Raw genomic sequence first — 26,513 nt, forward strand, 5'->3', positions numbered from 1 at the left:
TCCAATACTCCTATATCTGATGCCATGCTGATAAAAGGAGCAGGTCATGCCGGCAATGTTCTCTAATGAAGGGACAGCAACGGTGATAAAATTCCTCGTTGAATCCATCCAGCCCCGGAGCATGATCCAGAGGAAGACCAAGGGCTGCAATTTCAATTTCCCGACTAGAGAAGGGGAGCTCGATGAGGCTAGCTGCAGCTGATGGAATAACCTGGAGGGGCGGATTGGATGGTGATCAGAGTATAAATCTGAAAAAAAAATCACCAGTGAGTCAGAAATAAGGGTTCGGTTCGAGGTGGTCTCACCGTTGACGCTGAACATGGCAATGCGGTTGGCCCTTCTTTGTGCCGAGGCGACTGCATGGAAGAATTTAGTATTAGCATCCCCTTCGAAGAGCCATTTGAATCTTGCACATTGCTTCCAATATACTAACTCCTTGTGGGCAAAGGACTGCAATTGCCCTTAAAGGGCATACCCCTGAGAGACTTCCGAAGAAGAGAGACCTCTAGATTCCTCCTCAGAGTTGAGAGTGGCTATCTAAGCAAGGGCATTGGCTCTCACAGCCGAGGAAGCGGCCTTCTTTTCGGAGGCCCAGGACCGCAACAACGGCTTCAACATCTTGAGTTTGATTGGGAAGGTCCACCCACTCGCAGCAATGGTCATATTCTCCCAGAAGGATTGGAGAGATAGATCAAAAGAGGGGTCCGCCGTCCAATTATTGTTGAACCTGAAAAGGAGAGGGGGGGCGGTGCAACTGCCAAAATGGGTATCAACCATAATCGGCCAATGATCAGAGAAGACTTGATTGAGCACTTTGCCAGAGACATTGCTATAGAGCTGAAGCCAATCATTGCTGACTAAGAATCGGTCCAGCTTTGAGAGGACAGGGGGTTGCCTGCCATTTGACCAAGTGAAGGTCTTCCCAGATAGGGTAATCTCATCTAGGTCCCAGCTGCCAATAAAGTCAGCAAATAGCCTCATGGAGGTTGTGATTCTCCGAGACGGCGGGGATTTCTCATGGTAGAAGCGAGTAACATTGAAGTCGCCCACAAGCATCAGAGGAATAGGCAACATCTGATAAGTCCTCAATAGATCCTCCCAAAAGAGGTGGCGCTCATGGTGTCTGGTAGGGCCATAGACACCAACTAGGCACCAAATGTTCCCCGAACCTTTGTCTCGCAACTTGATGCCAAGGGAGTAAGAGCCACAGTAACGATCAAGCACCTCAATAGTACTGGTGTCCCACATTAGTAGGAAACCACTAGCCGATCCCATTGCATCCACTGAAGCCCTGTCGGGCTCCTTTAAGTGCCACAACTCGCGGATGTATCCAAGGGGAAGAGAAGTTGCCTTGGCTTCTTGGAGAACAACAACATTTGCCTTGGTAGAGGCAAGGAGGTCCTGAATGGAGGTGCGGCAATGCAAGGACCCAATTCCACGAACATTCCAGGAGAGAATAATCATCGATCATTATTCATCTTCTTTGACTTCTCAGATGGGTGGTTATCTCCCGAGAGATGGCTCCGTGAAGACGGTGCCCATCACCTTGGCAAGTTCCACTATCTAGGCCCAGGTTTCTGGGTCCTTCTTGTAGAAGTTGTCTCTACTGACCTCTAGTTCGGCGATGGTAGGTGACAACGGGAGGGGGAGAATTGTTTTGCTTATGAGCACGGGGAGTGCGCTCACTAGTTCTGGACTCTGCGTCGGAGAGGTAATTTTTGGGGTGGGGATTTCTCAGGGTTGAGTGAGGAGGGGATTCCATTATCCGAGGGGAAGCTTGTGGAGTGTGCGGGCTATGGGGACGATTTATAGGGGGGTATGTATTGTGGGGGGGGGGGGGGGGGGGGGGGGGGCTATGGGGACGATTTATAGGGGGGTATGTATTGTGGGGGGGGGGGGGGGGGGAAGAGAAGGTTATTTTTGGAGTTAAGACGGAGGGGTGGACAGCATCTGGATCTAGGCCAAGGGTATTTTTTGTGGGGGGATTGGGGTGAGTGGGTGGGTGAGTGATGTGTCGGATAAGTGGGAAGGAAAGCCGGGGGGTCATCAAGAATAGGTCTAACGTGGTGATCTCGAAAGACTCAGATCCCATTGAGGAGGCCGTGGAGCTCAACCATCGTGGAGTCTGCAATTTCAAGAGGATTGGCAAAAGAGACGATCTGATTGCCCAAATAGTCACGAACAACTTTGCCGAAACCAGCCTTCCCAAGGTTGCCGAGAGAGGAGCCATCAAAGTTTAACTTAAGGACACCAGCCATCAACAATGTCCACTCAGTTACAGTTTGGGGCTTTGAAAACGTATAGAGCTGAGCAAGGCAACGCCAATTGTCTCTAATGCAAGATCCAGTGAAGGGTGAGAAGGCTTTCTTAGTGTGAAGCCAGTAGAAATATTCCCCGAAATAATTTCAGCGACTTTCTTCGGGGATTCAAACTTTGAACCGCCTTTAGTTGAGCTCGATCCAGAGACCCTAAGGAATGAAAGTAGGGCAAACAGGGATCATCATTCTTCCAAGGCCGGGGATGGTAGACCCAAGAAGCATACGACAGGCGGCGGGGAGATTCGCAACAAAGTAGAACTAGATACCAATACAACTGAGAATCGACATCCAAATCCCCCAAGAGAAAGGGCATAAGAGCAGGTGGTTGACAGTTTCCTCTGCAGATCGGTAAAATGGACAAATGGTGTCCACCATGAGTTGGTCACGCTTCCTGAGATTGTTTGCCGAAATAATTTTGTTGAGGCAGGCGCTCCACATGAAGAACTTTAGTTTTGGGGGTGTGTTGAGACTCCAAGTGAAGGCCACCGCATGCCCTGAACTGTGAGTGAGCCATCCTCTGATTACAAGGTAAGCGAAGGAAACCGAAAAAGAGCCACTCTTATCAGGCCTCCAAATTAACTTATCTTGTCTGCTAACTTGTATCTTGATCGGCTGAATGGCGTCCAAAAGGTGACTGGCTTCCAAAGCTTCCGGATCCGATAGGCACCGGCCAGTATGAAGATCCTAGCCCCTATCATAGGCGGCTTCAGCAACTAAAATCCTCCTCTGCATGGAAAGGCTGAAAAGGGTCAGAAAATATTTCTGCAAAGGTGCTTAGCCTGACCTCCAATCTTCCCAAAATCTGATAGATTGACCGTTGCCCACATAAAAGTGGATCGCATAGGAGAAGATCAGGAGAAGGAAATAGAGAGATCTCCAGATAGAAGATAAACGCCTTCTGTTTTCCCCCTCGATCCACCAGATCGAGGAAATGCCGAGTTTCACATGCACCATATCTTTCCAAAGATTTGAGGCGGCCGAGTTGAATCTCCAAATCCATTTTAGGAGCAGAGTACGATTCATGTCTTTGGTTAGATGGATCCCCAGGCCTCCACGAGACTTGGGAAGGCAGACATCCTCCCAACTGACCAAGTGATACTTAAAATCTGAGCTAGTTCCTCGCCAAAGAAATCTCCTCTTCATTTTATCCAACAATTGGCAAACAGAGGCAAAGCAAGGCAAAAAGGATAAAAAATAGTTGGATATCAGCAACACTTGATTTGAGAAGGGTGAGCATTCTTGCCTTGCTAAGCAAACGCCCCTTCCAGGTGGTAAGTCGCATCTCAATCTTTTCAATAACCAAAATCCAAAGGTCGAGAAAATAGAAAGCCCGAGGTAAGCACAAGGGGTGGATGAAACTGAGCAACCAAGAACATCAGCCATTTCCGAGAGGGTCCTCGGGTTAATGTTAAAGCCCATCAACGAGGTCTTCCCCCAGTTAACCTTCTACCCTGAGCATAACTCAAAAAGCCCAAGAACCACCTTGAGGGGAATTGTTGAAGAACAGTTATGGAAGTCTCACATGACTCTCACAACAAGAAGTCTTACAGAGCCAGAATTATTATAGAAGGAGGTCTCATAGAAGAGTCTCAGTTAAAGGTGTTTTATTTATGCTAATCTTCTATTTATGTCCAGTTGTTCAATAATTCTAGGACTTATCTTTTAGTGTTTAACTTTGGGTGTAACAGGTATAAGGGTAGTTTAATTGTAATTGGATTTTACTGGTTTTCTCTATTATAAATATAGGCTCAACTCAAATTACATCAAGTTAGTGAAGTTTTTCTCTTTTCCAAAAATGCAACATTAACAATAAAGTGAGCCAATTGAAAATAGAAAAAAAAAAATCTTGCAAACTGAAGTTCAAAACTCCAGCCTGAGGGGGAATGTGTAATAAGCAGTTTTATGGAGTCTAAGCCAAGTCTCATGGAGGAGGAAATGTCAAAAGTTCAGCAAGCTCAAAGAAGAGGCTAAAATGAAAAGGACATATACAAGAGGTTTCCTAATTGTGTTTTATGTCTCTAAATGTTTAATTTAGTGAGTTTAAAATGGATGTAAACGGGACATGGTTAGTTTTTTTTATTTTAATTTAAGTGTAGTAAGTTTTTATAAATAGAATGTGCAAGAGAGACAGCCACATGTTCTCTCTCTCACGTTCTTCTCTCCTCCTCTCCTTGTTTTATGATTTTTCCTCTCCTGCATGCTTGTTCTCTAATTTTTTACAATCCATAAACTAATGGATGCATTCTGAGATAGAAAAATGGAGAAAAGAGATAACTCTATATTGTATGCCCTCTCAGTACATTGCAGCATTAGTTTTCTCCCCTTTGCTGCCAATACGGGCAGAGAAAAAGAGAAGAAGTAAAAAAGAATTGTGTAGATGTTAGTGGATTAAGCTTGCTCTAATACCATTTTGGAACTAACAGATCAAAATAGAAAGTTGTGGAAATTAAGAGTGTTAAATGAATAGGGAAACCTGAAAAGAAGAAGAAGACAGGAGAAAGAACGAGGATAAGAGATAGATGGCTGCTATTAGGGCTCATAACCACCACTATCGACCTCTCTCTTCTTTAATTAATTATAGCTTACTACGGGATACTGTTATATAAATATTCCTGTTTCTAAACTGTACTAAAGGGATGAAAAGAAAACTTTTTACTTCTACATGCAGGAACAAAACAATCACTTGCTTATGATTTGGTTCACCTTAGCTTCATCATCATGTTTTCATGGGAAATGTATATCTTTTCCCATTCCTCTTCTCATCTGTGCTTTTTTTGCCAGGGCTACATTCGAGATAGTGCATTTGAAGTTCGACGCTGGACAGCTCCTGGGCAGCTTGGTATATTCCCATCTGGTTGTGGTTGTGGAATTGACACTCGTGAAGTGCCACTTGAGAACCCATTCACAAGTGAAGACATCTCTATTATAGTAGGAAAACCTTGTGACAAGGGTCACAGGTGGATGTGCTCCAAGACAATTGCTGATTGCGTTGAGGCTCTTATAGGAGCTTATTACGTTGGAGGTGGGTTAAGTGCTGCTCTGTCATTGATGAAATGGTTTGGAGTTGATGTGGAATTTGATCAACACATGGTTGCAAAAGCTATAAAGAATGCAGAACGTTGGTGCTATGAACCAAAAGCTGATGATGTCAGAGCACTTGAATTGAAGCTTGGGTATAGTTTTGAAACCAAGGGTCTTCTGTTGGAAGCCATGACGCATGCATCACAGCAAGAGTTGGGAGCTGGGTACTGTTACCAGGTATTTGGAGGAAAGGATGATGGTTTACAACATTGTTCTGTCCTTCGCAAAGTATGTCGCTAAGGATGAAATATTGGCTCTTGAGCAGCCTCTGAAGTCATTTTTTTCAACAAAAAACAAGACTAATGAGATGATTATTTCTGAAAAACAAAATATAGAATAGTCAAAAAACCTGTGCTGAAACCCTAAAGGACAAAGAAAAAGAGGCAAGAGCCAATACGGCTGCTGGAATTCTTCTTTCTTCCACTAATTGATTCCCCATTATAATCCTAAGTTGATACTTGAGACAAAACATCTTTCCAAGAGGCCAAAATAACCCTATTGGTTATAATTTATGAAGGGTAAAAATGTCCTAAACCCTAAAATACGAAATAACAAAAAAATCCAATGAAAAATGATTAGTCTAAGCAAGAAGCTCTTGGGCCTCATTTCTTCTTTTCCTTATTGGGCTTATTCTATCAAATAGTTTCATGTACACTTCAGTTTGCTTCTCTACATCAGATTCTTTCATTATTGCTTTCAAATTCTAAACTTTGGTTTTTTATTAGACTTTTGTCATTTATGTTTATTCGTTTGATATTTGCATCTTTTTTCTTTTTCAAGTATTAGGGCACCGGTGCCCTACTTTTGTTCTTAAATGGGACTGAAATTAATATTTTGTTTCCTAGTAGTGTGGCTCTTTTTATCAGCCTGAACACGTTGATCATTTGTTAAAGTAGGTATTATTTTAAAAAATAAAATAAGAAAAAAGAGATGGTACGCAAAGAATCACTAGCTTGGCTGTAAAGCTTATTCTGGTTTTGCTACTACTACATTCCACTGAAACATTTTATCATGATGCTCATGTAAATTAAGATGGTACCTAGTTACTAATACCGATTAGCATCTTGTAGAATTCATAAATATTAAGCATTTGTGTACCTTGCCTTACAATTATCTTTCCTCTTCTTTCTCCAGAGACTTGAATTTCTTGGTGATTCTGCATTGGATGTGCTAATCACAAGACACCTTTTCGAAACCCATACAGAAGTTGATCCTGGGGAGTTAACTGACTTACGGGCCGCCTCAGTGAATAATGAAATTTTTGCTCAAACTGCAGTGAAACATAACCTTCAGCAACATCTGCAGCATGCTTCTGGATTTATGTTGGGACAAATAACTGAATATGTCAAGAGTCTTACAGGAAATCAAGATAATAGGAGCCAGTATCTACCACAAGGAGGTGGCTCAAAAGGACCCAAGGTAAGATTCTGAGTGTTGTTCACTTGCACCAATAGTTAATCTTTCCTCGAAGCATAATCTGTAAGCAATCTTTCTGTTATGATTTAGGCTCTTGCAGACTTGGTGGAAAGTATTGCCGGGGCTGTACTCATTGACACTGGTGTTGATCTGGAAGCAATCTGGCAAGTATTCAAACCTTTACTTTTGCCAATTGTCACACCAGAAAGTCTAGAGCTGGCCCCATTTCGTGAATTGGATGAGTTATGTAGTCATCATGGATACTTCATAAGCACAAAATGTTTGAGCATGGGAGATGCTGTGGTAGCTGAATTGCAGGTTCAACTAAAAGATGAGTTGCTGACAAGGCAAGGCCAGGACAGGAGTAGAAAGACTGCCAAATCAAAAGCAGCTCAACTTTTACTAAAAGATTTGGGGGTTTGTCATTCATCTTGCTGATGCTTCTTGTAAATATCTGTCATTCATTTGTTTATACAGGACTTTGTTGTATACAGGAGAGAAGGATTTTACATACTCGATTTGCATTTAAGAAGAAGCATTCTGAGGATAAACTTGGCGACAATTCCTTTACATCAACAAAAGATAGTGAAACTAAAAGACTCAGTTCAACTAAAAAGCAAAAGATTGCTGAAAATCTATCCATTTCAGATCTAGAGCTAAAACCTTTGCTTTCAGAGAGAAGCTGCAACTCAGGTAGGTGTACAGTAATATACTGTGGTACACTGCTTGCATATCCTGATAGCAAGTTCTCTTTCTTTTTCTCATTGTTTTCCAGTCAATGAAATTAATAGCTAATCCGGATGGTGTTTGTTAATGCAGTCTCAACTTCTGTTAATATGGTAAAAGGTGGCCCTCGTATAGCTTTATATGAACTTTGTAAGAGATTGCAGTATCCATTGCCTACTTTCAAGTCAACTGAGCATAGATCAAGGTAAAGATAAAAGAACAATCATGAGTCTACAGACCGTTGAACAAACTCCATTGACTCCTATTTTTCTTGTTATACAGATCACTTACTGTTGTAAGCAAAGGCCCTGATGAAAGAAAAGGATTTAATAGTTTTATATCAACAGTTGTATTACATAGACCAAACATTGAGGTAATCGAAGTCACGGGTCAGCAACGTGCTGACAAGAGAAGTTCTCAAGATTCAGCTGCTCTTGTCTTGTTAGATGAGCTTCAGAAACGAGGTGTTTGCACAATTGGGGGTTCCTGACTAGATACAAATCGCACAACATTATTATCTGTGCATCTTATTGCTGGAGAGAACTGTTTTTTTTCTAGTCCACGGTGTCAACAATTTATTACTGAAGAGAGAAAGTGTATAGCCTTTTATTGTATTTGTATATCCACAAGCCCCGTTTGATTTCAAATTCAGTTTCTCTAAACATACAATTAGACTACTGGTTAGTGCCATTTAAGTGACTAACATGAATATGTACTTGTGCAGTGTACTCCCCCATCTCAAACTCGTTCACTATCATTCAATATTTGTCATGGTTGCCATGAAGTCATGTCATTGCATACATGTGTCAAGTTTAGGCTTTTCTAATATGATTTGGTATAGGATCGAGGACTTCACTTACCAGTACAGGTTACCCCAAATATATGAGAAATACCAACTGGCTCTACTATCTCTTGGATTACCAGGTATCTAAAACCTTGCGGACAGTATGTAAGAACCTGAACAGGTGTAAACAGTAGTTCAAATTACCCTGTATGGTTCGTTCATACTGCAAATCTCTGATGCTGGGAACTATTATTCAGATCTAAAACAAAATCAGATTCGGAAGGATTCTTTGGCTTCAAAGTACCTGTAATAGCACCTCCTCTCACGGCATATTAAAGCAAAGAATAGATTTGTCCCATAAGTTTTCAGTAATATGCTGTGGCGAAGCTGCCATTCCTGGCTGCATCAGAATTACTACACATGAAGGTTTTGTTTACAATTAATGACTTCTTTCTTAGGAACTAATGCCCCTCTCGCTTTTCACCTGGCACTGGATAAGGAGAAGTCTGGATTTCTTTGGAGAATAAAAGATGGGGTCAGTGCTCCAGTTGAGAATCAGATAATGGTAGGGCACAAGGATTTTTTTATGTTGTTAAATAAAAAAAAATTTAAAAAAATCTTCTATAGTACCAAAGTAATTGGGTAAATTAGATAAGCAATAACCATTATCCATTTCTTTCCCTACCTTGTTTTCCATCTACAGACATTGAAAACATGGAAAGAAGAGACCCTCTGCTTCTACTCACTTTCTAACACGGAAAAGAAGCAGAAGGGGGAGAGTAGCTTCCTCCGCTACCTTTATGTCTCTGCAAACAGGAGGGAGGGAACTTCCTTTCCATCTATGCTTAGGAAGGGGGTAGAGTAGGTTCAGAAGCCCTGCTCATCGCACGAACTCAAATAACTTAGGAAGGGAAGGAGGCTCCCCTTTCCCACTCAGTGAATTTAAGCAGGAGGAAGAAGTACCTTTCCCTGACTTTATTTCCGATTGCAGTACCTCTCACTCTCCTTTTGGGGAAGAGAATGGGAGGGAGAGGCTGGCTTCCCTTGATCGCGTATCTGTGTGTCCCCACTTCAGCTACTTAGTAAGTGGGAGCAAGGAGGCTGCTGACTACTTTCCAGCCATTTTCCCATCTCTTAACCACTGCCCATTACTTCAAGGTGATTCTATTAGGTGCTTAATGCGCTGCATAGTTATCAGACATGTATAGTATGCATTTAAATTTATCAGACATAGATTCCTCTGCCCATTACTTCAAGGTGATTCTATTAGGTGCTTAATGCGCTGCATATTTATCAGACATGTATAGTATGCATTTAAATTTCCTTCAAGACTTCCAAAGTACTAGAGTGCACGAAATGGGCAGAAATTGGTTTATACAATTCAGCTTTTTTTTGTTTATTCCATGTTTCAGATTCTGATAACTCTTTGAACTTCGGACAGTAAACGGATCGAATCCGTTAAAATTTTCTTATTCTTCTCTGCCAATGAGTGTCCAATATCAATTGGAGAACTATTACTAAAAGTAATCTATTTTCTTTCATAGAAGTAGGAGAAAATATAAAATAAGCAATCCAATGCGCAAGATTGAAGAAAAGGCTTGGATACAAAAAAAGGGGTGATTCCACCGGTCAATAGTTACAGCAGATTGGGACCCGTTATCCATGAAACCATGTCCCGCTGCAAAATGACACTTTCATACTAGCACAGAAATTTTTTTGTACATTTTGAGATGATATGCTGCCCCTTCATAGAGAGATTAGAATATCAATGGCTCCATCTCCATCTTACAATTCTGTGGGTTAGATAGAGGCCTTCAGTTGTTCACTAATAGAACGCATTTTATTCTAGCTGTGGACCAGGCTTAGAAGGAAATCTGTAAATATGTGCTCATACTCGGGCATCTTTCCATAACCTACAAAGAGTTCAACCTCCGATAAGAACCATGGACATATACCTTTTAATGGTCAACATCAATCTTGTTCTCTTTAAAAGTATTAGCAGTAGCAAATTCAATAAAGCTTTTAAAACAAACTCTCATGTGATAGTATTGAATCGAAAAACTTGCACAGTTAATGCTTCTAGTTTCTAATCAACAGGATCAATATGGGCTTAGTTTCAACACTACAACTAAGGTCTAAACCAAAAATATACACAATAACTTCTTTTTTTTTCCCGTCAAAATGGGACAATGAAGGTTCAAAGTTATTGAAAAAATATATCATTTACCTGGAAAATAGTTGATATCTATGACATAAAAACGGTCTCTGGTTCCAAGCTCACGTATTATGTCCATATTGAATAACCTCAGACCCTATACCCCAGAGCAAACAAATAAAGACAAAAATAACATTATCGAATAACATGTACAATTATCTCTTTTAAACAAAAAAAATGTGGAAGAAAAAAAGAGAAAAACTAAAGTGACTTACAAGTCGACGACGAAGCTCCCTAGCAAGCCTCTCCAGCAGTGGTCGTGGAGGAAGCTCTGAGGATCAAGAATACAAGTACAAGTCATTAAAAATACCAGATAGAAAGAATGTGGAAAACAGACTCCATAAATCTTGAATATGTTAAGACAGCAATGGGAAACCCACCTGCAACACAAGGATCCAAATCTGCATCATCAGCACAAGCTGAAGCACAAGAAACTCTTGGGAAACGGAAAACCCCACCATTGTTCAAAAGCTGACACTTATTAACATCTGGCAGGGAAAACCGCCTCACAACCTTTATAGCTTCTCCAACAATATATACCTTAAAGAGCACACCACCTAAATCCATGAAACACAAGGAAGACCCACCAATTAATATCAGATGCTGACCAACAAGTAAGAAAATTGGTAACATCATCATATAAGAAATAAGTAAAAATATGTACCATGGTTGACAAATTCTTGTAGAACCAAGGGAGGCTCCAGTTTTGATAGTGACAGTTGATCATAAGCAAGAGATAATTCATGTGACTTTGCACTTCCATCCACAACCAATGGCTTCGCAACTGAAACAAAATTTTAGCCAATACAAACTAATTAACAATTTTTTCTCTAAAAAATATCACTGGACAAAGTACATACTAATATGAGCATATTACCAAAAAAGATCGGTACTGTCAACATGAAAGCCAGAGAAAACATTCAATGAGTTCATAAATTTTCAGTTGCATGAGTAGTCTGTATCGAGCTGCATGCAAGATCGCAGTGAGATTTCCGCACCCACAATTTCTCAACAGCTTCTCTCAACAACTGGGAGATTCAATCCAAACCAACAGCAAATCTAGTTGAATTACTTCTATGAAATGTGCAGTAATGCAGCTCAAGAGTAAGATATTAGAAAAGAAAAAATGAAATTGTATTCAGCTCAGTCCAAACGTTTTTAACAGAGACACAGAGCTCAGACACTGCAAGCCTCTCAGTACAATGATGCTGTGCACCTGCAGAGACAGGCCAAATAGACTATGACCTTGATACCATTAGTAGGGTAGACTACTTCTCACATATTGAGACCATTTAAAGAAGAAAACCTAACTATTTCTAGAACATCATTCTGTTACTTTTACATCAAAAATTAGAGTTTCATTTTGTCCATGTAATATATATTAATGTCATGGAAGTGTTTGAGATCTAGTTGTATATGTGGAAAAATTGGCCAGGTCAAATTTGTAATAATTTGGAAGATGTTTTGCTGCCCAGGGCACAATAGTCATTTACCTACATGCATACCATCAAAGTTCTAAGCACAAACTGGCATATTTCATACCAAGTTCAAGGAAATTTTAGGAGGACATTCCAAAATGAATTAACCTAGGCAAGTCACAAGCACCCAAAGTGGACTCAGTACCCAGTAATTGAGTGCCAGATTTGTATGGGTTCAGACATCATACTCCTTTAGTTCTCACTTTGTTTACCTTTTGTCCACTGAGCTTTTCATAAACAATTTGTTAGGGGGATTGTATAACACTATCTATCCAATAAAATTTTGAAGACAATGGTCAGTGATAAGCCTCCTCTTGTCAATGATGACTGGCATATTATTGGATGCTCTCATGATCCCAAACCCCACTCAATTGATATGCATATATTAACTCTTAAGTGCATTCATCACAGGAATGCACACAAGAAACTAACAAATAAGAGCATCCACATGTTCACGCTTTTTTTATCTCTTTTCCAGTGATCAATTTGTTAGGGGAATTGTATAACATTACCTAAATAAAATTTCAAAGACTGATCGGTGTTAGGCCTCATCTTGTCAATGATGAACTGTTATATTGTTCGATGCTCTCATGATCCGAAACCCCACTTAAATGATATCCATATATTAACTCTAGCTGCATTCATCACAGGAAAGCACACAAGAAACTAACAAATAAGAGCATCCACACAAAAATGAGCACAATAGCACAGCAAATTCAGCCAATTAGGAATGTAATTCTGTATACATACTGGATTTGGTCCGGATATTGAAATTCCAGATCTGGTCCATTCACCAATATCCAGATAACCAAAATCCAATCCCTCCAATAATACCAAGATTCAAATAACATCTGAATCCAAAAACTTATTTTTAACCACCCTTCTTTCAGGGGATTATTTTTTCTTAAGATGAACAGAATTAAAAAAATTCAAATTTCCGGAGCTATCTAGGAAAGGAGCTGATAAAGACATCGGTCCTTCCACTCAAAGGATTGCGGAGGAAGATCCGTCAATCATAACTCCGCTTTAATCTGCGCCTCCGTCTGAACCGAATGCAGATGGGATTGTTTTCTGCTACTTCCGGTTATTCAAGAAGCGTTAATCACGTTAAAACCATGTTAAAAAAAAAAAGAGAAAGGATGTCCAAGGCCTACTTGGGGGATAATGGATCTGACTTTCTGCCATAATCCCCTCAAAAGGCCTTCCATCAGTGTATGCCTCTTAACTAAGCCATGTTCTGCAACAGAGGAATAGAACCCTGTGACCATTCATAGCTTTCTCTAGAGGCAAAGTCGGCCAAAAAAATCAGAAGGGAAATTCGATAGATAAAATAGAGAAAATACCGCACTATGACTCATGATTTCCAGGTTGCAATCTTCCCAAAGGTACTAATCAATCAAGCAAGAAAAGAAAGAAAAAAAAGTGCCTTGTGTCAGAGTACAATAGATCTATAATCTCTACTACAAAAATCTAGTGATATAAGCGAAAAAATTGGCTACATCAAATTTTTGATATTTTTGCAGATGGTTTGATCCTCGGGGCAAAACGGTCAGTTACCTACATGCAGACTATCAAATAATGAGTACAATGTTAGATGATCTCATGGCCCAAACCCCACTTAAATGATATGCATATATGAACCCCCAAGTGCTTCATCACAGGCATGCACATGAAACAAACATATTAGAGCATCCACACAACAATGAGCATAATAGCACAGCAAAATTCATCCAAAGACGATTGTAGAGCTTAAATGTCCTAGACTTAGTCCAGAAATTGAAATCCCAGATCCAGTCCATTCACAAATATCCAGACAACTGTAATCTGAATATCCAAAGAATTATCTAAATTTGGATATTCCAATCCAATCCGTCCGATAAATACCCAAATTCAGATAACATGCAAATCCAAAAACCTATAACATCCTTCTTTTAGGGGATTTTTTTAATAAAGAGCAGTAAAAAATTCAAGTTTTTGGAACTATCAAGAAAAGGTGCTGATAAAAAAATCGGTCCCTCTCAAAATGATTCCAAAGGAAGGTCTGTCAATCGTAACTCCGTCATAATTTGTACCTCCATCTGAACCGAATGCAAATGAGATTGTTTTCTACCACTTCCAGTTATTCAAGATGCATCAATCAGGTTAAAAAAACAAAGAAAACAAAATATGAGACAGATGATGTCCAAGGCTACTTGGAAGACAATGGATCTGACTATCTGCCATAATCCCCTCAAAAGGCCTTCCATCAGTGTATGCCTCCTAACTAAACCATGTTTAGCAACAGAGGAATAGAACCCTGTGACCATTCATAGCTTTCTCTGGAGGTAAAGTTGGCAGAGAAAATCAGAGGGAAAGTAGATAAACAAAGGAAGAAAATAATCCGCATAACGTCTCATGATTTTCAGGTTGTGGTCTACCCAAAGGCACCAATCGATCAAGTAGGAAAAAAAGAAAAAAACTGCCATACATCAGTCATTTACCAACATGCAGACTATCAAAGATCTAAAGACAGACTTCATACTAATTTCATAGAAATTTTAGCAGGTGACTATCTTCCTGTAATCTTTATACTATTAACGGAAACATTTTGCATATTGCAAAATGAATTCAACTAAGCAAGTCACAAGCACCCAAAGTAGACTTTGTACCCAGTAATTGAGTGCCAGATTTGCTTGGGTGCAGACATGAAATTGCTTTCATTACCATGGCCATATGTTCTCACTTTTTTACCTCTTCTCCAATGAGCTTTAGAGTTCAGGGTCTAGGGTTTAGGGTTTAGGGCGATTGTATCCAATATCTATCCAATAAAATTTTGAAGAAAAGGGTCAGTGATAGGCATCCTCTTCTCAACGATGAACTAGTATGATATTGGATGTTCTAATGGCTCACACCCCACTTAAATGATATGCATATATGAATTCTAAGTGTGCATTCATCAAAAGCATGACTAACAAATTAGAGCATCCACACAAAAATGAACACAATAACACAGCAAATTCATCCAATGACTATAGGGCTGCAAATGTATCAGACTTGGTCTGGATATTGAAACTCCGGATCCAGTCCGCAAGCAACTATTCAAAGATCCAAAATCCAAAAATCCATAGAATTATCTGAATTTTGATAACTGAATCCAATCCATTGGATAATAACCATATTCAAATAACATCCAAATCTAAAAACCTAAACCAACCATCATTTGGAGGATTCTTTTTGTTAATGAAAACAAGTAAAAAAAATCAAGTTTCCGGAACTATCTAGGAAAGTTGCTGACAAAGAAATTGCATCTTCCCCTCAAACAATTCCGAGTGGAGGTCCGTTGATTGCACCTCCGCTTTAATTTGCGCCTCCGTCTGAACCGAATGCAGATGGAATGGTTTTCTACCACATTCGGTTATTCAAGAAGCGGCAATCAGGTTAAAACCACAAAGAAAACAAAATAGAAAACAAGAGACGTCCAAGGGTGCTTGGGGGATGATGTATGTGACTTTCTGACATAATCCCCTCAAAAGACCTTCGGCAGTGTATGCGTCCTAACTAAGACATTTTCTGCAACAGAGGAATAGAAGCCCATGACCATACATAGCTTCCTCTACACACAAAGTCAACAGAGAAAATCAGAAAGGAAATTAGATTAAAAAAATAATCTGAATTACGACTCATAATTTTCCGTTCCCAGAGGTGCAAATCAGTTAAGCAAGAAAAAAAAGAACTACCTTACATTGGAGATTAATAAATTTATAATGTTTACAGTAAAAATCTAGTGATATATTTGAAAATTTGACCAGGTTAAATTTGTAACATCTTTGCCGATGTTTTACTCCTAAGGGCAAACTAATCATTTACCTACATGGAAACCATCAAAGATCCAAAGCACAAACCGGTAGACTTCATACTAATTCCAATGAAATTTTAGCAGGCCTTTATCCTCTTATTCTTGTAAATGTTATTTATTGACTGAAATTTTTTGCACATTTCAAAAAGAATTCAGCCAGGCAAGTCACAAGCACCAAAGTGGACTAAGTACCCAGTAATTGAGTGCCAAATTTGCTTGGGTGCAGACATAGAATTGCTTTCATTACCATGGCCACACGTTTTCAGCTTTTTTACCTCTTTTCACTGAACTTTTCATAAACAATTTGTAAGGGGGTTGTATAACAATACCTATCCAATAAACTTTTGAAGACAATGGTCAGTGATAGCCATCCTCTTGTCAATGAACCAGTATAATGTTGGTGATCTCATGGCCCAAACCCCACTTAAATGATGTGCATATATGAACTCTGAGGGCATTCATCATAGTGCATGCTACAAGTAACTAACAAATAAGAACATCCACACAACAATGAACACAATAGCACAGCAAATTCATCCAACGAGGATTGAAGGGCTGTAAATGTACCGGATTTCATCCGGGTATCTAAGCTCTGGATCAGGTCTGTTCACAAATATTCAGATATCTGAAATCCAAATATCCAAAGAATCATCTGAAATTGGATATCCAAATCTATAGTTTCCGAAACTCTCACAGAAAGGTGCTGATAAAGAAACTGCTCCTTCCCCTAAAACGAATCCAGACAGAGGTCCTTGAATTGTACCTCCACCTACGTATGGGCCTCTGTCTGAACCGAATGCAAATGGGATTGTTTTCTACCACTTCCTATTAATCAATGGGCGTTAGACAAGTTAAAACCACAAAGAAAACAGAATAGAAAACAGGAGATGCCAAGACTATTTGCGGGATGATGAATCTGACTTTCTGCCATAATCTCCTCAAAAGGCCTTTTGTCAGTGTATACCTCCTAACTATGACACGATCTCCAACAAAGGAATAAAACCCTGCAACCATTCATATCTTTCTCTAGAGGCAAAGTCGGTAAAAAAAATCATGAGGAAAATTAGATAAAGAAAAGGGATAAATAATCCACATAACGACACATGATTTTCACGTTGCAGTTTTCCAAGAGGTGCCAGTCGATTAAAGAAGGAAAAAAGAAAAAGAAATAAACTGCCTTACCTAAAGTACAGTAGATCAATAATCTCTACTGCAAAAATCAAGTCACATAAAATTTGCAGATGTTTTGCTCCTTAGGCAAAAAAGTCATTTACCTACATGCAGACTATCAAAAATCTAAGCACAAAGCAATAGATTTCATACTAATTCAAAGGAAATTTTAGCAGGCCATTGTCCACCTATTCTTGTAAACCTCATATTACTAACTGAAAACTTTTGCACCTTCCAAAATGAATTCAACTATGCAAGTCACAAGCACCCACAATGGACTTTGTACCCAGTAATTGAGTGCCACGTTTGCTTGGGAACAGACATGAAGCAGCTTTTATTACCATGGCCACAGATTCTCATTTTTTTAACCTCTTATTCACTGAACTTTTCATAAACAATTTGTTAGAGGGATTCTATCCAATAAAATTTTGAAGACAATGGTCAGTGTTAGGCATCCTCTTGTCAACGAGGAACTAGTACCTTGTTGGATGTTTTCATGGCCCAAACTCACCTAAATGATATGCATATATGACTTCTCAGTCCATTCATCACAGGCATGCACCTATGAAACTAACAAATAAGAGCATCCACACAAAAATGAACACACTAGCACAGAGTTTATCCAATGAGAATTGTAGGGCTGTAAATGTTTCAGATTTGGTCTGGATATTGAAATTCTGGATCCAATCTGCAGACAAAAATCTAGAAATCCGAAATTGGAATATCCAAAGAAATAACTGAATTTTGATGACCGAATCCAATCCGACGGATAATGCCCAAATTCAGATAACATCCAAATCCAAAAACCGAAAAAAACCTCTTTGGGGATTTTTTTCGACAAAGAGAAGTAAAAAAATTCAAGTTCCTGGAACTATCTAGGAAAGGTGCTGATAAAGAAATAGCTCCTTCCACTCAAACGATTCTGAGGGAGATCTGTCGATCATACCTCCGCCTTAATATGCGCCTCTGTCTGAACCAAATACCAATTGGATGGTTTTCAACCACTTCTGGTGATTCAAGAGGAGTCAATCAGGTTAAAACCATGAAGAAAACAAAATAGAAGAAAGAAGATGTCCAAGGCTGCTTGGGGGATAAGTATTTTGACTTTCTGCCATAATCCCCTCAAAAGGTCTTCTATCAGTGTATGCCTCCTAACTAAGCCATGTTCTGCAACAGAGGAATAGAACCCTGTGACCATTCATAGCTTTCTCTAGAGGCAAAGTCGGATAAAACAAAAGGAGAAATTACTCTGCAATACAACTCATGATTTTCAGGTTACAGTTTTCCAAGAGGCACCAATCAACCACACAAGAAAAAAAACTGCCTTACATCAGAGTACAATAGATCTATAATCTCTACTGTAAAAATCTAGTGATATATGTGAAAAAATTGGCCAGGTCAAATTTTATAATTTTGTAAGAGTTTTGCTCCAAGGGCAAAATAGTCATTTACCTACATGCATACAATCAAAGATCTAAGCACAAACCGCTAGACTTCGTACTAATCCCAAGGAAATTTTAGTAGGTCTCTATCCTCCTATGCTTTTTTTGAAATAGGTCTATCCTCCTATTCTTGTAAACCTTATACTACTAACTGAAACTTTCTGTACATTCCAAAATGAATTCAACTAGGCAAGTCACAAACACCAAGTGGAATTTGTACCCAGTAATTGAGTGCCAGATTTGCTTGGGTGCAGACATGAAATAGCTCTCGTTACCATGGGCACATGTTCTCTCTTTTCTTACACCTTGCTCACACAGCATTTCATAAATAATTTGTTAGGGGGATTGTAACACAATACATATCCAGTAAAATTTTGAAGACAATGGTTGGTGATAGGCATCCTCCTGTCAATCATGAACTAGTCGGCCCAAACTCCACCTAAATGATATGCATCTATGAACTCTTAAGTGCATTCATCACAGGCATCCACACAAGAAACAAACAAATAAGAGCATCCACACAAGAAACAAACAAATAAGAGCATCCACAAAATGAAAACAATAGCACAGAAAAACTCATCCAACGAGGATTGTAGGGCTGTAAACTACCAGATTGTCCGGATATTAAAAATCCAGGTCTGGTTCATTCACAAATATTCAAATATCCAAAGAATTATCTGAATTTGGATATCTGAACCCAATCCATCGGATAATACCCACATTCAAATAACAACCAAATCCAAAAATCTAAATCACCCTTCTTTTAGGAGATTGTTTTTATGAAGAGAAATAAAAAATTCAAGTTTTCGGAACTATCTAGGCAAGGTGTTGATAAAGTAAATCGCTCCTTCCCCTCAAACGATTCCGGAGGAAGGCACACCGATCGTACTTCAGCCTTAATATGCGCCTCCGTCTGAACTGAATGCAAAAGGGATTGTTTTCTACCACTTCCAGTTATTCAAGAGGCATCAATCAGGTTAAAACAACGAAGAAAACAAAATAGGAAACTGGAGATGTCCAAGGCTGCTTGGGGGATCATAGATCTGACTTTCTGCCATAATCCCCTCAAAATGCCATCCATTAGTGTATGCCTCCTAACTAAGCCATGTTCTGCAACAGAGGAATAGAACCCTGTGACCATTCATAGCTTTCTCTAGAGGCAAATTCGGTACAGAATATCAGAAGGGAAACTATATAAACAAAAGGGAGAAAATAATCCACACAACAACTCATGATTTCTAGGTTGCTGTTTTCCAAGAGGCGCCAATCGATCAAGCAGGAAAAGACAACTGCCTTATGTCAGAGTACAATAGATCTATAATCTCTATTGTCAAATCTAGTGATATATGCAGAAAAATCGGCCATATGAAATTTTTAATATTATTGCAGATGTTTTGCTCCTCAAGGCAAAACAGTCATTTACCTACACGCAAACTATCAAAGATCTAAGCACAAACTGGCATACTTCATACTAATTCCAAGGAAATTTTAGCCGGCCTCTATCCTCCTATTCTTGTAAACCTCATAATATTAAATGAAACTATTTGCACATTCCAAAATGAATTCAACTAGGCAAGTGACAAGCACCCCAAGTGGACTTTTACCTTGTAATTGAGTGCCAGATTTGCTTGGGGGCGCAAACATGAAACTACTTTTATTACTAGGGCCACATGTTCTCACTTGGACTTTTACCTTGTAATTGAGTGCCAGATTTGCTTGGGGGTGCAAACGTGAAACTACTTTTATTACTAGGGCCACATGTTCTCACTTTTTTTACCTCTTTTGCACAGAGCTTATCATAAACAATTTGTTCGGGGAATTGTAAAACAATACCTATCCAATAGAATTATGAAGAAAATGGTCAGTGATAGGCATCCTCTTGTCAATGTACTGGTATAAAGTTCTATGTTCACATGGTCCAAACCCCCACGTAAATGATATGCATATATGAACTCCAACTACATTTATCACAGGCATGCACACAAGAAACTAACAAATAAGAGCATCCACACAAATAGCACAGCAAATTCGTCCAATGAGGATTGTAGCGCTGTAAACGTACCAGATTTAGTCCGAAAATTGCAATTTTGGATCCGGTCAGTTCATTAACATCCGGATATTCGAAATCCGAATATCTGAAGAATTATCTGAATTTGGATATCCAAATCCAATCCGCCTAATAACACTGGGATTGGAATAACATCAGAATCCAAAAGCCCTAAACCATACTTCTATAGGGTGGTTCTTTTGTTTTTGTTTTTGTTTTCTAGAAATAAAAGTAAAAAAAAAAAAATCAGATTTCAGGAATTACCTAGGAAAGGTGGTGATAAAGAAATCCTCCTTACCTTCAAACGATTCTGAAGGGATGTCTATACCTCCACCTTAACCTCCACCTTAATATGCACCTCCGTCTGAACGAATGCAGATGGGATTGTTTTCTACTACTTCCGGTTATTCTAGAAGCATTAATAACGTTAAAACCACGAAAAAAAACAAAATACAAGGCGAATGATGTCCAAGCCTTGGGGGATAGTAGATCTGACTTTCTGCAATAATCCCCTCAAAAGAGTTAAAAGGGCCACCACTGTTGGATTTATATTCAACAGTTGAGATTTGCATTGAATATTTACTGGATATGAATTTCATGATTCCATTTCTGATCCAAATTCATTTCAATCCATAATCCTATATCCAATTGAGTTCCATCGGAACTCTATTTCAGATAATAGTCAAGATTCCCAACTGGGACCCATTGAGAGCCTTGTGGATTGGGTTTTTGGCTTAATGGCCATATTTGAGGGGTTTTTAAGTGTGAGTTTTTAGGCTCAAGTCTCACTATGGTAAGGAATTCAACATTCAAGATATATAAGTAAATTCATCTAACATTAATCCAAGGGAGTATCTTTACATATTATCAAAGGAGTCTCTTTTATTTTATTTTTTTTGAATGATTTCAAGTTGTAAGAGTTCAAAAACTATCCAAAGTGAGCAAAATTTTTTGCATAACAAGGAAGAAAGAGAGCAAACATTTCATGACCATAACCAGAACCAGTATGAACACACAAAGGAGACCTACCTAATGGTAGCGTCAGACCAGCTTTAACTGCTGCATCAGGAATGGATGATGGATCTTTAGTGATAACCAACTGCCTAGGGACACCAACTTTTCCTGAAAAAAATCAAATGATCAACAATTGAAAGTATTTATCCTAGTATCACCAATAGTCTTAGCAGGTCCATAAATATATTCACAGATATACATGTACATGCCTATATATAAATGCACGGATAAGTGTATGTTTCAAACTCGAAGCTTCAAGTAGAGAAATCACAACACTCTTCAAATAGGTAATCAATTTACCTTAAACAGTTCCAGCCATCATTCATCATCTCTACTTGCCCCAACTATTTTGGAGATACATAAATCCTTCTCCACTATGATTTTTGCTCCCTCATTGCTAAAATGGTTTTAATGCACTAACAGAAAATCCAGAAATGCTTACCATTACAGTCAGACAAGTTAAGATCAGCAACATCCTGGAGCATTGACTGGCGATTGTGTACGTGTTGAATGGCATTTGGTGGGTCGAGTACAGTCACCTCAGGATGCTTTTGCCAGTAATCCTTCAAACAAGAAATGAAACAAAGGGCATCAGAGACACATAGAGATCTAACTATAACTAGACTAGATGAAGTTAGTTTGTCAAATGCAAACTAAGATACAACATTAACATGAATCTCTCTAACATCCAAAAAAATTTGAAATACGCCCAAGAAAACATAGACTCCTCTGTCCATTACCTCAAGGTGATAGTATAATGTGCTTAATGCACTGCATATTTATCAAACCTTCGTAGTCTGCATTTAAATTTCCTTTAAGACTTCTATGTACTACATTGCATGATAATGACTTGGGATAAAAAAATTAGATATGGGAGAAATAAATATTAGATATAAAGGGCACTGAATGCAAGAAACAGATACACTTAAGATAGGTGGAAGTTGACAAAACATTCGATGTAGAAGCAGAAGATTTTAAAGAAGAGACGGTAACAAAATGATCCTTACCAAGGATAACACCATGAATAATGACCACTGAATGAGAAGCCCGGATTTATTATAACATTATTTTTCCATTTAAAAAATAACATAAAATCAAAAAGAAACTAACAAACAGACAAACAAGAAAAAACTCACACCTTGATTATTCACATCCCGGTGTCTGACACATGTAAAAAATGCAGGCACCCCTACAGGAAAAAGTTTGAAATATTTTATAGATAAACAGAAACACATCGATAAGTAGAATCTCCATGTTGAAATCAAGGACTGCCATCTAGACAAATAACCTTACAAAATCCTTCAGTAGGAGTTAACCAGAAATTCCATTTTTCTTTCTTGAATTTCATCATTGAATGTGATTGAGAGGCCTCAATGACAGTGATTTTAGATATTTTAAAAGGCAAAACGCATTTTGACAGTCAGCTAAAACAACTTTTACTTCTCTATCCCAACCCAAATGAGCAAGGGACTGCACATTCTCAAATAAAAACAGCAGACAGGTGTAATTTTCCTATGTAAGCATGGTGTAATACCCAACGACCATGTTAAGCTCTCTCTCTCTCGGAGAGCTCCATGAATTATCGAGATCAAGCAACAATAAACGACGAACATAGCACCAAATCATCAAACAATAAACTCAGATCTAAATTCAAAAGTTGGTGCATGAGACAACGTTAGTTGCAAGGAAAACTAACCTCAAGAATTTGACGCCATTCCTTTCCAGACAACTGCACAACGTAATCCAGATAAGTCACTCAGGCATATAAAATATTTGGAGAAACAAGATGAAATTAAGTTACATCACAAATTCAGCATATGAAACTTCTGATGAACTTGAATTTGGACTTCATAGTCTCTCACTCAGATGGCAAGAATTTGGACATTGATTTTAAACAAAAAATGGGAGAAACCATATATGACAAATGACCACAAACCTTATGCAAAACAATGTCAAAAGGACCTTGCTCTGAAAGAGGTCTACTCTGGTCTATCGCAACAAATAATATACCCTTCTTCCTGCAGAATATTTGTAAGATGGTTTATGAAAAGTCGTAATTTAGAGCTCAATAGCGAGGAGAAAATAAATTAAGCATAATAGTTATACTTCACAATTTATAATCTCTAAAAGCAATCTTCTCAAAAGATTTAGAAACTCGGAATTCACATCGTTAAGAGCAAAAAGAGCACTCCATTAACTGAATGACCTACTGTGGCTAGTTGTCAAGAAGCCTGCCAGATTCATTTTGACACAAAACAAAGTTGACAAAAGGACTTCAAATTTAAAAGTGATAAACAAAGACATTCATAACCCAAAAATGAAATGGTATGGGCTAACAGGAAACTCAATTCCTTGTTGAAAGCAAATTTTGATTGCACAAGTACAAGCAATGTAAGGATGCTTCCACTGATAAGATACATAATAAAAAATTCTTCAGTAGTAGTGCTTTCAGAATTAACTTTAAAAATAACAGTACCAGCAGTCTACGGACAGCTCCCACAGATAAGAGATAGGATAAAAAACTATTCGTTGCAAAATCAACTTTGAAAATAACAGGTCTAGTTTCACAGAAAGTAATCGATTGATTTTTTTTATTCACGAAGAAATTTTGAAAAAGAAGATAAGATTTTGTATTCCAAAGAATATCGCGATTTCGTGGAAGCCAACCAAAGAAGATTCCAAACCCAAGGGACAATTACAATAATCAGGCCACACGCCATATTCACACGTATCACTAAAATCTCCACATTCGTCATTTCCGGACTACTTTTAACTCTCCTTTTATTTCCTTTCGCGTGCAAATAAATTATAAGCCCGATTTTTTTAACATAGACTATATCAAGCCAATAGTCTTGAAAGAAAATACAGAACCAAAAACGAAATAAACATAGATCGAATAACAGTACTTTACTTATAGGGAATAAAATCATAGGTTAAATAGGAAAACAAAATTCCGCCTGGAATAATCCATTATAGGAAAGGAAAAGGAAAAACGCGGGCTCAGTAAAATCACCCCGAAGGTAAAAGTATTGCATACAGTTGAATACCACATAAGACTCTCCATAAATCAAAAAAACAGGCTCAATAAATAAATCGCACGTCATCTGCAAACTCGTCGAAGAGGAGGTAGAAAGATACAATCACAACAAATGAGTATAACGGCATACACCACCAGGAGACTGATCTCTCAGAACTATCCCCAAAGCCATTATCATATGGAGAATCTCCGTTCAATATAGAAGCCACCAGGCACTCAGAAAGAGTATAAACGAAAGGGACAGACACGTTCAAGTGCTTGGCTTTAGAAGGATACGATCCATCAATGCATAATTACCTAGCCAAACCTTCTAGTTTTGGCTGCAAGAAACTCTTCGTTTTCTTCGACGTTAAGGCATAGCCAACGACGAGTTTCTGCTGAGGCGGGAACCCGCCTGAGATCGAATAAGTCTGCAAATTGCGCTCGTTGTCTTTATCCTCCTCATTTCTAAACGAGATCTCTCCGTTGAACCTCATAACCCTTCTTAAAGTACAAAGCCACTCTCAAGAACCGATAAGAAACACGCCACTTTAGGTTCTTTTTAAGTTTGTCTCCTCTGTTTTTTTTCCCCAATAAAACAACTGGGTAACAATGAACAGGCCGACGCTTATTTCCCACAGAATCGACAAGAAATAGGATTTATTCGGATGACTACCAAGGACGATTAGCGCAAACCCTAGAAAGTTTTGCTCGGAATTAGGGAGAAAGCGAGCAGAGGGAAGATCATCAAGAGCGACAACAGAGAGACGGAAATGCAGGAGGGAAGCGAGAATTTATAGGACAGGAGATTTTCGCAATAGATTTAGTGACGAAAGAAACCCTACCCTCGGTCTTCTTCATAATTGAGTGCTACAGTGCTCCGCATTTGCGAGAGTTTCCGTACCAGGCATTAGGGCGAGGCCGCGAGGGTAAGGCAAGGAGGGAGGAGAACGACGTGGGCTCGCCAAACGATAGGCACGCAGCTCGAGCCACACATGCAGAGCGAATGGTGGACTGTTACGTGTTGACGTGAACGGCTCAGTGATGTGCGCGCCACCTTGGCCGTCCATTACCGCATTGCTCAACGTGAAAAACGCATCAGGATCAGATTTTATGCAAATCCGTCACAATCTAAATTTACCAATTAAATATGGACCAAGAAAATAAATTAATAAAATTATATTTTAAAATTTTATAAAAAAATATAAAAAATAAATATTGAGTCTCTATCAATCAAGTTCCACCCTATGATCTAACTCGCTGAGTTACAAATCACCTCACCGAATCGGAAAACCATTGTTCACCATAAAAAGTCACGCTCGTATTTCTGGGAGAAAGGAGCTACCAAAAACTAATGAAGGGGTGGACTCGAGGAAGCGAGAAATCCATCGTGTGTCGGAAGCCAGTACACGTGTCCTCCTCTCTCTGTTAAAAAAACACGATGAGGAATGACGGGAGAAGACAACTGGCGCCCTTACGTCGTCCTTATGCTAAAACGACAAAAAAAATGTCAAATTTACTTTTTACTTTTTCTTTTTTTATCGCAAAAAGACAGAGACGGGTGACAGCTCTGCCGCGACACTCGGGACCACGTTTCGCTTTCTAATAATGGGACCAGGGACTGCCGTTTTGACTCAGATCAGTCGATCGAATCGGCGAACAGAAAAAAACCAGGGGAAGGACCGAGTCGTCCGTAAGCCGTTCATACGGGTTGTCAACAATGTCGCACGATCGGCGCTTGGTTAGCCGCCGTGAACCGGACATTGGCATGTGGGGCCTACCTCGGTGGACGTGCGGATCCGTGACAGTGACATGATCATGATGTGGGCCTATCAACCGCGGAATACTGAAATATGACGTCATAGTGATTGAGCTGAACAGCAGCGACAAGCACCAGGGGAATTTTAGGTCAAATATTCCAACCTTTTATGAAATGAAAAAGTATCCTCGTGATTTTGATTTTCGGTTTTT

At 39.0% G+C, this 26,513-nt stretch overlaps 2 protein-coding genes and 2 non-coding genes across 6 annotated transcripts in view; 1 reads left to right on the forward strand and 3 right to left on the reverse strand.

Annotated features, from left to right (window-relative positions):
* Positions 1-8,269, forward strand: part of LOC137953141 (endoribonuclease Dicer homolog 3a) — a 61,954-nt gene extending 53,685 nt beyond the window's left edge. For both annotated transcript variants that reach the window (XM_068800379.1, XM_068800380.1), the window contains 6 exons: positions 5,100-5,576; positions 6,534-6,818; positions 6,906-7,232; positions 7,310-7,508; positions 7,635-7,746; positions 7,824-8,269. In XM_068800379.1, the coding sequence (XP_068656480.1) occupies positions 5,100-5,576; positions 6,534-6,818; positions 6,906-7,232; positions 7,310-7,508; positions 7,635-7,746; positions 7,824-8,031 (1,608 nt within the window). In that variant the 3' untranslated portion in view covers positions 8,032-8,269. The remainder of the gene's footprint in view (positions 1-5,099; positions 5,577-6,533; positions 6,819-6,905; positions 7,233-7,309; positions 7,509-7,634; positions 7,747-7,823) is intronic.
* Positions 8,270-9,781: 1,512 nt separating this feature from the next.
* Positions 9,782-25,352, reverse strand: LOC137952865 (inositol-tetrakisphosphate 1-kinase 3-like). 2 transcript variants are annotated; one of them, XM_068799951.1, is made up of 10 exons: positions 24,861-25,352; positions 23,463-23,544; positions 23,223-23,255; positions 21,969-22,089; positions 21,542-21,634; positions 11,205-11,324; positions 10,921-11,097; positions 10,756-10,811; positions 10,553-10,637; positions 9,782-10,238 (listed from the first exon to the last, which is right to left on the reverse strand). In XM_068799951.1, exons 1-10 carry the CDS (start codon positions 25,037-25,039, stop codon positions 10,171-10,173), a joined length of 1,014 nt encoding a protein of 337 aa, XP_068656052.1. In that variant the 5' UTR covers positions 25,040-25,352; the 3' UTR covers positions 9,782-10,170. The 2 variants fall into 2 exon arrangements, with proteins under 2 accessions (XP_068656052.1, XP_068656053.1); XM_068799952.1 differs by lacking the exon at positions 24,861-25,352 and adding an exon at positions 22,665-22,715 and having other exon boundaries at positions 23,463-23,514.
* LOC137954067 (small nucleolar RNA U19) lies at positions 18,092-18,189 on the reverse strand. The gene has a single exon (XR_011112498.1). It is a non-coding gene; the product is annotated as a small nucleolar RNA U19 (small nucleolar RNA).
* LOC137954066 (small nucleolar RNA U19) lies at positions 19,477-19,574 on the reverse strand. The gene has a single exon (XR_011112497.1). It is a non-coding gene; the product is annotated as a small nucleolar RNA U19 (small nucleolar RNA).
* Positions 25,353-26,513: the final 1,161 nt, after the last annotated feature.

This window comes from Aristolochia californica, unplaced genomic scaffold, assembly GCF_029961685.1.
Source record: "Aristolochia californica isolate CCGP_79_NKW_82.1479 unplaced genomic scaffold, dmAriCali1.0.hap1 SCAF_16, whole genome shotgun sequence".
Taxonomy (NCBI): Eukaryota; Viridiplantae; Streptophyta; class Magnoliopsida; order Piperales; family Aristolochiaceae; genus Aristolochia; species Aristolochia californica.